Source organism: Galeopterus variegatus, unplaced genomic scaffold, assembly GCF_000696425.1.
Source record: "Galeopterus variegatus unplaced genomic scaffold, G_variegatus-3.0.2 Scaffold11018, whole genome shotgun sequence".
In the NCBI taxonomy this organism is placed as follows: domain Eukaryota; kingdom Metazoa; phylum Chordata; class Mammalia; order Dermoptera; family Cynocephalidae; genus Galeopterus; species Galeopterus variegatus.
This window is the reverse complement of record NW_007737129.1, coordinates 31,582-44,219: the sequence shown is the minus strand read 5'-3', so window position 1 is coordinate 44,219 and position 12,638 is coordinate 31,582. Positions and strand designations below refer to the sequence as shown.

Below are 12,638 nucleotides of genomic sequence, written 5' to 3'. Positions count from 1 at the left end.
CCTGACCGTCTACCCCACCCACCCCAAAGTTCTTCAGTCATTCCTGATCCTGACTCACAGAGCAAGTTATTTTACAAAACTTTCAGGCCTAAGCAGTTCCTTCCAGCACAGCGTTCTACCCTAGCCACTCTAATGCCTGCCCTGGTTCGTCGTTCCCTTCCAGCTCAACTGGTTGTTTCCCCAACCCCTTTGGAAGCGCTCCCTGTTTTGAAGGCTTCCTGTTTATCCAGTCATCCCTCTCGTCAACCAGTCCCCACTCTTTCTTATATCACTCCGTTTTCTGAACATCCTGCTAGCTTAGATCCTTTTCAGTCGGTCCAGCCATCTGTTCCACAAGCGACAACACTGTCAAATCAGCCCCAGGCCTTTGTAGCTCATCCACCTACCTCAGTTCTCTCCCATCTATCCCCCTGTCATTCTCCATCTTCTTTGTCTTCATCTCTTTCTACTTCCACATCCTCTTCTTCACCCTCTGCACTGTTTGCTTCCTCATCATCTATTCTTTCCTCTCCTTCAACTTCCTCTTCTTCTCCATCCTTGCTTCCTTCATCTATCCCTCTTATTTCCTCTCCTTTACATTCGTCTCCCTCTCCGCGTTTGCCTCCAAATTACTTAGCTTTTCCCTCTCCAGTTTCTCCTGTTTCTTCTCCACTTATGATTTCTTCTTCCTTTCCCCCCATGCTTCACTCTCCTTCTATTCCTACCTCTCCATCTCCTTTTATTCCCATCCCTCCCTTCAATCCTCCTCATTGGGGGAAGAAAGTAGAGAAGAGAAGAGAAGAAAGTGACATAGAGAAGAAAGGAATAGAGAAGAAAAAATTGAGAGACGACAACTTTAAAGGTAAATAAATTGAGTTTATTAGATATTTTGTAGATTTAGCAATATATTGGGGGGGAGGGTGACTGAAGGGGAAGGATTACGTAAGAATAGGAAAGTATAAAAGGAACAGACAGAAACATATTCTCAATGTTTAGGTACTTGTACTAAATACCTTCCTGCTCTCCCTGATTTCCCTGTGATCACAAAGGGATAGTTAGGAATCTAATAATTGTTGACCTTGACTATTCCAGTCTGTCCAAATAAAGATATATATGGGTATTGGAGATAGGTATATGTCACTTGTGGCCATGTGTCACCTTCTAAAACATTTTTATTCTTACTGAATTGGGAATAATTTATTGAATTTGAGTCTACAGCCATACCACCCTGAATGCACCCAATCTTGTCTGAATTTGGAATAAATGCCCCTGGGATTCTTATTACCTGCCCTAGTCCTGCAGGCAGTCAGCCGTATGATATCCTCATCCCAATCCCATCCTCTACCAAAAATCTTCCTGAGTTCTTTGCTTTTAATTTTGTATATATGTTGAAATGTGACATAGGTTTCCAGAAGAAACAAAAGCCTAACAGATGATTATGCCATGCACTAATAATTTTGGGGTGATACTTTGGCACACTAAAAGTAGACACTATATTAAAAGTATTCCTTCTGTAACATGAAAACCATGGTTATATTACTGAAACGACAACAAATGTACACACTCTTCTCCACTGAGTAAGATCCAAACTTCCAAGCATAGTTAAGAAGGGAGGAAAATCCTGCCTACTCTGACAAGCAGTTTTCTTGTATTCTATCTGCTTGTATCTTTGAACAACTCCATTAGAGTTACAGGAATACCTACTCGTCACAACATCAACTTGGAATGAAGGGTAATGCAACATATTCTTATCCATGTAGGAATGCTCTTTAACAACTGAGAACTGACTCTCCACATCTACAGGAATTACTTCTATCCCTATCCCAAATGGGAGACAAATAAAATATAATAATCAAAGCCATAAGTAACTGGGCATTTTTACATGGATGGAGTTATTTATTGGCACTATATTCTCACAACCATTTTTATTCTACTACTTATCACCTTAAATTCCCATTCTGATATATATGTCTGTGTATTTCTCCAATATCCTTATATGTGCTTATCTGGACACACACATATTACACAAATGTGTCACTTATATACCTATAGAAAGAAATTAACTATTTAAATATACTAAACATATTTTTATGTCTGGTTCACAGAGCTATAAATTCTGCCTTGCCTTCAGCATTGTCAAAAAATGATCACGAGCATGAGAAACATCTTTTATCCAAAATCAATTGTGGTAAAGAAATGAAGGAAAACAGCAGGGCAAACATGGCTGCTAACAAAAATGTGTTTCAGCGTAAACTAGAGGAAACTCAGAAACTCCTAGAAGATCAGCATCTAAGCAGTTTGCAAGTATGAAACTATAAACATGTTATTAACATTCTAATTTGTAGTAATAATTCTGCCCCACCTTTGCAGTGATTTTCACTAAAGAAATATATGTCATTAGCCACGGGTAGGCCATGAAGGAGAGTGTGGATGAATCAGCATAAATTCATCACAAATCCCATAGAAATAATTTTTTAGTTTTTTCCTTTTTTTGCCTGCCTTTCTCCCTGCTTCTCCTATTCTTTTTCCATCTCTCTTTATTTCAAAAAATATGCTTTCTGAATGTTATTTTCTGAAAAACATGAAAGCTACTTGAAAGTACAATATAATATAAGTATCGCTGTTAGAGACTGTATTATAAAAAGCAGCCTGAACATAATGGTAATATGACAGAATTAATTAGAAATGATGTTTGTAGTCTACCCCTAGTAGGGCATTTACTGTTATTTTTTGCACAAATAAATATAGATTTCAGCTGATTTTCCTACATGTTCATGTACTATATTTTTCATGAATAATTACACACATTGATGAGATTCTTAATAGACCAATATTAAGATTATATTTATAACCTTGGCCTGATTCATCCAACAACTAATCAGTAGTTACAAGGCTAAAAAAGCAAAGCAGGAGATTTCTGTTGGCTATGAAGATGTGCCTTCCTTCCATAAACAAATATAATTATGAATAAAATATATGCAACAACTGTTTTTAGTCATTGGACAATTGGCAGTACAGGATATAATCTTGAAAAAGGGAAACAAATGAGGTAAGCTCTATGAGCACCTAGGCTTTTTACTTGGACATACTCTCTGGATAAGCCTTAAAAAAAATCCACAAGTAACCCAGTTGCCTGTCAAAAACACTTAACATTTTCTTAAAGAAGACTGTGAAATCTAGACATGCAATGACATAATGCTCACAATGTCAACATTCAATCAAAACTTACCAAACATATAAAGAAGCAGGAAATATGACCCATACCCAGGAGAAAACTGGTCAATATAATCAGACACAGAAATGAGAGAGACGATGGATTTAACAGGTAAGGAATTTTAAACCATTTTAATAAATATTTTCAAGAAATTAAAGTAAAATGAACATAATGAAGAAATATATTTTAAAAGAACCAAATAGACATTCTAGATCTGAAAAATGTAATATCTGAAATAAAAATTTTACTGGGTGGGCTTAGCAGAGTAGTCACTGCAGAAAAAAGATCAATGGACTTGAAGACATTGCAACAGAAATTATCCAAAGTGAAGCACTGGGAGAAAAAAAGATTGAGAAAATAAAAATGAACAGAGTGTTAGTGACTTGTGAGGCAATATCAAACAGCAAACACATTTAATTAAAATCCCACAAAGGGAGAGAGGAAATATTTAAAGAAACTGTGGCTCAAAATGTTTCAAATTTGATGAAAATTATAAATCCACAGATTCCAAGAATCTCAACAAACTCCAGGTAGGATAAGTGTGCCCACACATACACACACTACACAAAGGCAATCAAAATCAAATTAAGCCAGAGGAAAAAAAGATGTTACGTGCAGGGGAACATAGATAAGATGGACCACTAATGTAACTTACAAGCAAAACTTGAAGCTGATCATAATGTTTCATTATTTAGTGGTGAGAAAATTCTGAGGAAAAAAAAGAAAGTATAGTTTATGAAATTAGAAGCTGCCAAACAAACTTCTTTTGAGATGCTTTGGGAAATGAGATCATCACAGAGATATGCAAACAGAAATCTTAGAGCCATGGACATCACATGCATATCTAGAAGGACCTTCTAACCCAGATTGCTATGTTTCATTAGATGCAATCTCAAAGGAAGCCCCCCAGGCCAGTTTCCTTATTATTATCAGTTAAAAGAACTCAATTCCAAGAACAGGCAGTGAAGTAGGTGTGCTCTGTTTTGTTCCCCTGATTTAACTGAGTGACCATCACTTTAAAAGAGTGCCTAAGGATGTGATAAGCAGGGGGTAAATGCTGGAAATATAAAATGCTCATGAGTCATTTTCAAAACTTATTTCACAATAACATATCAATAAGCATTAACTGCATAAATTAAAATATTTTAATTCTGTAACTTATTTCCTTGATATCTTGGCTTACTTTCTGGGCTGGAAAAAGAATTGTATTTAAATTTTAAATATTTAAACTCTCTAAAATTTTTAAGTTTTCTACATTTTAAATTTTCTAACATTTGTGAGAAATCTTAAGAGACACTACAGTAGTCCCCTCTTACCCACAAGGGATATGTTCCAAGAACTCCAGTGGATCCCTGAACCCACATAGAGAACTGAACTGAGGAAAGCAAAATGGTGGATGGGGGGGGACTACTATAATTTTCTTTCTTTGATACCAATCAACTTTTTGACTAGACTTACAATTTAACATCTTAAAATTTATTTCTATATGTGTGATACAGACTAATGCATTCTAGATATGTGTGAGAAATCAAATATTTTTAAATATTTATCATACATTGAAGTGATTGTAAAAATTTATTAAAGATTAATTAATTACATGGAAATTTCAATGAAATAGTGATGAGAATGTCCATGGAATTTATGGAAATTATTACTGTGCTAAATCTCAAAAAAAGAGTCATTAAAGTCAGTAATTCTTGACCCTAAATCTATATTAAAATTACCCACGGAATCTAAAAATAATAATACCAATATATAGACACATCCAAGTATTAAATCAGCAGGACCCAGACATAGATATTTTTACAAAGTTTCTTATGTAATTCTAATATGCATCCAGAGTTGAAAACCTTACTATAGATAAAGTGAATTTTTATAAAAAAATGTAGCCCCTACCAACAGGAAGCTCACGTTCGGGTCACAGATCTTACAGGAGCCTCATTCAAGTCCAGTGAATGTCTCAGGAAAAATTACATTTGTGAATAACGATTTTTCAGAATTTTACTTGCTGTTATGAAACCTTCAAGAAACTCCATACTCTAAATGGAATAGCAAATAACAAAATTATTTTCTAAGTTATAACTGTGGTTAGAATAATTGGGTACTTACTTCAGGAACTGAAATTAAAGCAGGCATACTTTACTGTAAGTCTTTGTAACCTTCCTGTTTTTTACCCAGAGGACTGCTGCACAGATATAGTCATATTAAATGTGTATAGTCATATTACACTATTTTTTATGCTAAGGAGAATTGGGCTCAGTAAAAGTGGTATATTGAGTTATTGATTTTAACATTTAAAATTTTCTAAGCTGTAAAACAATTTTTTTTTGTTTTTTGTTTTTTGTTTTCCAGAAATTTTGTGATGAAGTTAATCAAATAACCAATTCTGAAACCCTCTCAAGTATAGACAGTCTTGAGGCTGGAGAGCATGAAGAAATATATTTAACACTTAATATGGAGCCTTCCACAGTAATCCAGCCGAATTCCATTTCCCTCAGATCAGCAAATCTGCAATCAATTAATCTAAACTGCTTTGATGAACATAAGCTGTCATTCTCTACAACTCAACATATAAATAATTGGCTTACAAATGTAGATGATCCGTTAACTCAGATTGCCACACCTTCCTCAGATATTTTAAGTAAATCTAGTGTTCTACCTTCATGGGAACATTTTAATAATAAAGAGCAAAACTCATCTACTTTGAGTAGAACTGTGGAAAGAACCACAAATACTGCTAATAATTCAGTAGCCTTCGCGTATAATCCACCCATATTTGTACTAGATAAAAAAATGGAAAAGACCTCTGAAACTAGCAGGAAGAGGACAACTGACTCTTCTGGAGTATTCAAAAGTGAGAAGCCATTAGCTACTGAGAGCCCAACATTTAAATTCAGTAAAGCCCAGACCACTCCAGATTCTCTAACCCGGGAAGTGGCTACATTTTCAGACCAAGAGAAATATTCTGAATTAACTCAAGAAAATAGAACTAATTCAATTCCTACTTCATTTGTACCAGAGGCAACACCTTTAGTTTTGCCATCTAATACACAATCAGCTAGGCCTTTAGAAAGGAATAGTATAGACATAAAAGAAATCAACCCAGTGCAGTGTTCTGATAAATTAGATGAATTGAAAGGTGTTAAAGGTGAAAAGATAAAATATTTTAATTGTAATAAGGAAGACTTGCCTTTATTTCCAGACAAATTTCAAACTGCTTATATACCTCACAATCCTGATTTAAAAGATAAAAAACAAAAAATAGCTGAAACATCAACATTATTGTCTAATGTAATTTCTGATCATGACTTAGTTGGCCAGCATATGAAAATGAAGTACAACATTCATGACAGAAATAATGTGAGGTTTCTTAAAAGTATTTTGAAGAAAGAATCTAAATATGAACATGATTATCTTAAGGCACTAATTATAAATCAAGACTTTACATTTGGAAGTCAAAAAGCAGCAGCTATCAGAGATAGTATTGAATTAACAAAGGAAAAAGAAAAAGGTGCAGAAATCCCAAAGACTATTAAAAAATTGAGGTGGTTTGATGAAACTAGCAATAGAGAAAACAATGCTGAAGACAATCATTTACTGAAGAATAGAACAGGAACACCTCAACAGTGGTCTCAACAATTCCACATGAAAAGTGGTGCTGGCAGCAACATAATTAGTGTCCCAGCTTGTGTTGTAAAAGCAATAGAGAAAACAATGCTGAAGACAATCATTTACTGAAGAATAGAACAGGAACACCTCAACAGTGGTCTCAGCAATTCCACATGAAAAGTGGTGCTGGCAGCAACATAATTAGTGTCCCAGCTTGTGTTGTAAATGCTGCTGATAGAAAAAAATCTAAGGTTGATTCTGTCTCTGAAAATGTTGCTGCTTTAGATGGATTTGGAACAGACCACGTGCCTTTGAACTGTTTTATGCCTTCGGGTTATAACTTTGCTGAACAAGCCTGGCCAGCCTCAAAAAAAGAGGAAAGTAAAATCCTCGTACATAACAATGATTCTAAAACTCAGAAAGGTAATCAAAGAGGTGGAGCGAAAGTAATTAGAAGAACAGGATCTGCAAAAGTCCGATCAGGCTTTATATATACGAACAGAAAAGGCAGTGTCATTCAACCACAGTCTGCAAGCAAAGCTAACACATTCATTCAAGCTCAGGGTAAACTAATCATACCTCATCCTCCTAAATCTACATCAAATATTAGAAGTGGTAAACATATACAAGTGTCTCAGTGTCAATCAGTAAGGCCTGAAAATTCTCAAAACATTGTTACACATAACTGTTGTAATTCAAAACATGTGCTTCCGACAGAACACAATTTGAATCAGTGGAATCAAGAAAGTAATCATCCAATCTCAGAGGCTTGCTCTGACCTAGTCACTGTGATACCATCTCTGCCATCTTATTGTTCTTCTGAGTGCCATACTTTAGCAAAAATAAATCATTCAAATGGCACTCAAATGGCTGCCCAGCAAGGTGGGGCATTATATTGCACCCAAAGAAGTCCTGTTTGTGAAGAAAGTTATCAGTCTGTGACTCTTAGAACTACTGAAGACTCAGTTCCCTTGAGGAAAAGAGGGGATAGTATCCTGTGTCAAAATGAGAGGGTTACTGGTAAGAATAAATTTATATCTTTTTATAGATAAATGTACAACTTTTTAAATTAATGTGAAATTTTCCTTATTGAGGTACAGCAATGTGCACTGTATAGATATTAATATTAAACAATAACTTGGCCTTAGGGAAAAGGAGGGGGGAGGAGGGACCCGAGAAAGGTTGGTAGACTGGTACAAAGTTACAATTTACATTTACATAGGAAGAATAAGTTCTGGTGCTCTAGGGTGACAATAGCTAATAATATTGTATTGTATATTTCAAGATAGCCGTGAAAGAGGATCTTGAATGTTATAACCACAAAGAAATGATAAATATTTAGGTGATGGATATGCTATTCTGATTAGATCATTATACAATATATGCATGTATTGAAACAACAAACTATATCCCATAAAAATGTACAATGAAAAAAATTAATTTAAAATAATAAAAATAATAACTCGGCCTTATAGAAATATCTTACCTCCCTTAATATTATAACTTTCTCTAGGAGCTGAAGCTTTTAAGAGAATGACCCAAATTTAGCTCAACTAAAATGAGAAACTTTTGCCAGCCTCCATTTTTTTCCCATGACTTTTCTTATTAGTTTAAAAGAGAAGAAGGACAAGGAATGGGAACTGATTCTTGTCCCAAATTATTCTGTCATTACTATTGCAGTCAATTTTCTGCGAAAGTAAACACATTGAAAAATATTGCTTAAATTATTCTAAATAGGTGAATAAATGTAATTATATTCCTTTATTTTTCTTTAAAATGCTTGTTAAATTGAATTGCTGTAAGCTAATAATAGATATATCTAATCTTCCCATGCCACTTCCTACCAGTAAGAATCAGTTGCCTATTGAGAAATACTTAGGACTGCAGGTGGGGGTGATCAGAAAGGTAACTCTTTTCTTTTTTCAAAGTATGAATGAAGATTAATACATAAGGAGAGGAGAGTTAGCTTAAATTTTAATATTCAAAGTCTTCAATTATTTTATTATTCAAATTCTTCATAAGCTTTTAAGGACAAGGGATCTTTTTTTTTTTTTTTTTTGTAATTCATCACTGTATCCCCAGGTCCTAACAGTGGCACTTTGTAGCACTCAGACTTTTCTTGAATTGGATGGACACAAGCCACATTAGCAGATGGGAACCTAAATGCAAAGACTGTAATCTAAAAATCTTTAGTACTTGTCTAGATTTCTCTAGATTTTAAAAAGTTATTTTTCTCACCAAAATTTCATTCTCTTTTTATCCAGCTATTTCTTAATATAACTTTAATTTTTACAATACTTCTAAAAAAAAAGGAAAGTATTATACAGATTAGGTATTCTAAAATAAATAATGATAGTTACCTTTTCTGCATTTCTATACTGTGCCAACCACAAGACTAAGTGCTTTACACATATTGTCTCATTTAAACCTTATAACAACACTGAGAAATACATACCTAACAATCTAAATACTTAGTATGTTTAGTCATTTAGGCTTTTTTTCCAAAACTATTTGAATATCACACATTGCAAGTGAACGCTTTGCTAATGCTGGATTATACTTCAGTGAGCATTTATTCATGTTTTTTCTACTGTCCTATTTGCCAGGTCGCTTTTATTCTCACACTTTTAGATGCCTAGAGTTGACAAATTGTGGAGGGCATCTTGCCCTCTGTTAGCATTTCCAGAACTCTCTAGCATAACTCCGTAGAAAAAAATTTCCCATGAGGCTCAAGCCATTCAACTATACCACCTCCTCATGTCTCAAGTCATTTTCCCCTTAAAAGATGACTTTGGCATCGGGTTGACAGTCATTACTTCCATGTAAAGTCTTTGCCATCATACTGGATAATTCAGCATTCATATGAATGAACAATCCAACACCCTGATCTCTCTCAATTCTTTTTCTTCTCTAATAACTTTCTATAGCATTCTGCCTCACATCTACCCATTCCCTTGGCCATATTCTGGACCACTTCAAGATCCATACCTCCTCTCCTTTTAAAATAAGTAACTCAATCACATCCTCCTCTCTGACTACAGTCCCTTATTCTTCCTACTCTCTTACTGCTACCATTCTTCTACCTTAGAGGGATCTTTCATCTATTATTTTCTCTGCTTTCTTATTCTAATTAATCAACTCTCTCTTTCTTTAAATTTATGATCATTGACCTCTGATGATCAATATTACTGATTAATCCTACTATTTCTCTGATAAATTGACTCTCCACTCTTTGCAATAACTATTTCAAGCATTTATTCTCCCCAAATATCCAATCTCCTTACTTTCTTCATCAAATACTTTTCACCTACTCATTTTTCCCAGACCATATGTCAATGAGAATAAATATCCAACATGAGAGGATAAGTTGTAGGGTTAGGATATTTTAATAAATTTACATAAAAATTAAAATATGTAAAACAATACTATGTGGCTTATCGAAACATCTATGGGTAATAAAAGTGTAACAGAAATGGAATAGTGATTAGCTCTAGGGAGGGAAGGAGGGCAATAGGATCTAGGAGTGCTGTACAGAACTGCCACATATGGTCGTGCAGGTTATTCACTGTGCAAATCCAGATAGCACCATTCATATAGTATGCAGCAACCTTGACACACAGAAGCCTTCAATTATATCTGTACAACCTTGAGACAAAGAAGCCTTCAATTATATCTGTACAATATATATCTTCAATTCCATCTGTACACCTTTCCCCCTTAGGTTTGTTTTTACCTTTATCTGAGTCCCCTCTAGGTGGGCTTATTCTTTATCAATCTTTGTTCATTTTCAGATGAGAAAGCCCATTAATTATTTCACTATAAGGAATAGGTTTGCTCCTTGGAATATGGGCTCATATAATTTAAGTGTTTCCAGGCATGTTATTCCCTTCACACTTTATAACCTCTAGCAATCCTTTTATTTACTAATAGGCAATAACTTTTCCAATCTCTCCCATTGTTCAAAATGCTCATTCTTCCAATCCTGCTCACACACTCTATCCAATCTTCTAATATTTAGCTGACAAAATAGAGGCCATCTGAACTCCTTCATTGCTTCCCTCATCCACCTCCAAACATCTCTTCTTCCACTTAACTTATATCCTTAAGTTTTATAACAAAGGAAACAAGTGTGAAGATATATAAAGAGTTAAGTTTGCAGGAGGAGGATCTCATGGCAACAGGACACAGGATGCTTTTGAAATTGAATCCATAAATTGTTTCTTCTATTTTGTTCACGTTTTTAACTTCCTCTTCTCTACTGGATCATGCCTCTATATCTAATCTCCCTCCAAAAAGTCTCATAGCTCTGCCTATTCAAGTCACTGTCATATACCCTTCATGGCTAAACTGCTTGAAAAGAATAGCATTGATTGATACTACATCATCACTGCTCATTTTGTATTAGATTGTTTCTATTTAGAAATATTTCAAGCATACCAAAATATTAGACAGATACAATACTCCCAAATTAACCTACATATTTAGTATAATCCCAATCAAAGTTTTGGTAGGATTTTTGTGAAAACTGACAAACTGAGCCTAATATTTATATGGAAATGCAAAGGCCAAGAATAGCTGAAATAGTCTCAAAGATCAAATTTGTAAAATTTACACTACTAGATTTTACATATGAAACTATAGGAATTAGCACAATATGATAGTTACACAAGGTTATTTAGACCAATGGAATAGAATAGAGAGTCTAGAATCAGACCCATCTATTTGAAGCCTTGATTTTTGGCAGAGGCAGCACTGCATAGCAAGGAGAAAAGGTTCATTTTATCATTCATCAGTTGGATGATTATATGGAATTAGTAAAAATGACCCTTACCTCACACCGTACACAAAAATCAATTCCAGGTGAACTGTTCATCTAAATATGGAAAGTTAAAAAAAAAATTCTTCTAGAATGTCTTTATGATGTTAGCTCATAAAGGCAGAGATTTCTTACACAGTACATTAAAAGTACAAACCATAAAGAAGATTGATAAATTGTATATTAGAATTAGAGACTTTGAAAAAGCAAACACAAAGTGGGAGAAGATATTTGTAATGTATATACTGACAAAGAGCTCATATTCAGAATATATAAAGACCTCCTACAATCAATAAGAAAAAGTGAGACTTTGAAAAAGCAAACACAAAGTGGGAGAAGATATTTGTAATGCATAATACTGACAAAGAGCTCATATTCAGAATATATAAAGACCTCCTACAATCAATAAGAAAAAGTCAACCCAATTATATCAATCAGTGTTCAACCAGAGAAGCAGAACCAGTAAAGAGGTATTAAGAGATTTATTGCAAGGGATTGGTTTATATGAATATTGGGCCTGGCTAGGCAAATTCAAAATGTGTAGGACAGGCCGTGAGGAGGGGTCGGCCATAACTTACAGGGATGGGCTAAAACCAGTATCCACAAGCAGAATTTTTATTCTGTCAAGGAACCCTCAGCCCTGCTTTTAAGGCCTTTTAATTGATTAAATCAAGTTCACCCAAATTATCTAGGATAATCTCCCTTACTTAAAGGAAACTGATTATGGACTTTAATAACATCTATAAAATACCATCAAAGTAACACCTACATTAGTGTTTGATTGAATAACTGGGACTGTAGTCTCGGTAACATACCAAAAAGACCACTACACCAGTTTTCTTTAAAAAAAAAACCAGAAGATTGGAACAAGCTTTTCATAAAACAGGATAGCCAAATGGCCAATAAACATAGGCAAAGGTCTCAGCCTCCTTAGTCATCAGGAAAATGCACATTAAAACAATAAGATACAACTGCACATATCAGAATGGCTAAAATAAAAAAGACATAATACTAAGGGCT

At 34.5% G+C, this 12,638-nt stretch overlaps 1 protein-coding gene across 1 annotated transcript in view; it reads left to right on the top strand.

Annotated features, from left to right (window-relative positions):
* Nucleotides 1-2,083: 2,083 nt before the first annotated feature.
* Nucleotides 2,084-12,638, top strand: part of LOC103610364 (uncharacterized protein KIAA1377-like) — a 34,950-nt gene continuing 24,395 nt past the window's right edge. Inside the window, exons 1-3 of the mRNA XM_008594547.1 lie at nucleotides 2,084-2,283; nucleotides 5,546-6,881; nucleotides 7,016-7,822. Of these exons, the coding sequence (XP_008592769.1) occupies nucleotides 2,176-2,283; nucleotides 5,546-6,881; nucleotides 7,016-7,822 (2,251 nt within the window). The 5' untranslated portion in view covers nucleotides 2,084-2,175. The remainder of the gene's footprint in view (nucleotides 2,284-5,545; nucleotides 6,882-7,015; nucleotides 7,823-12,638) is intronic.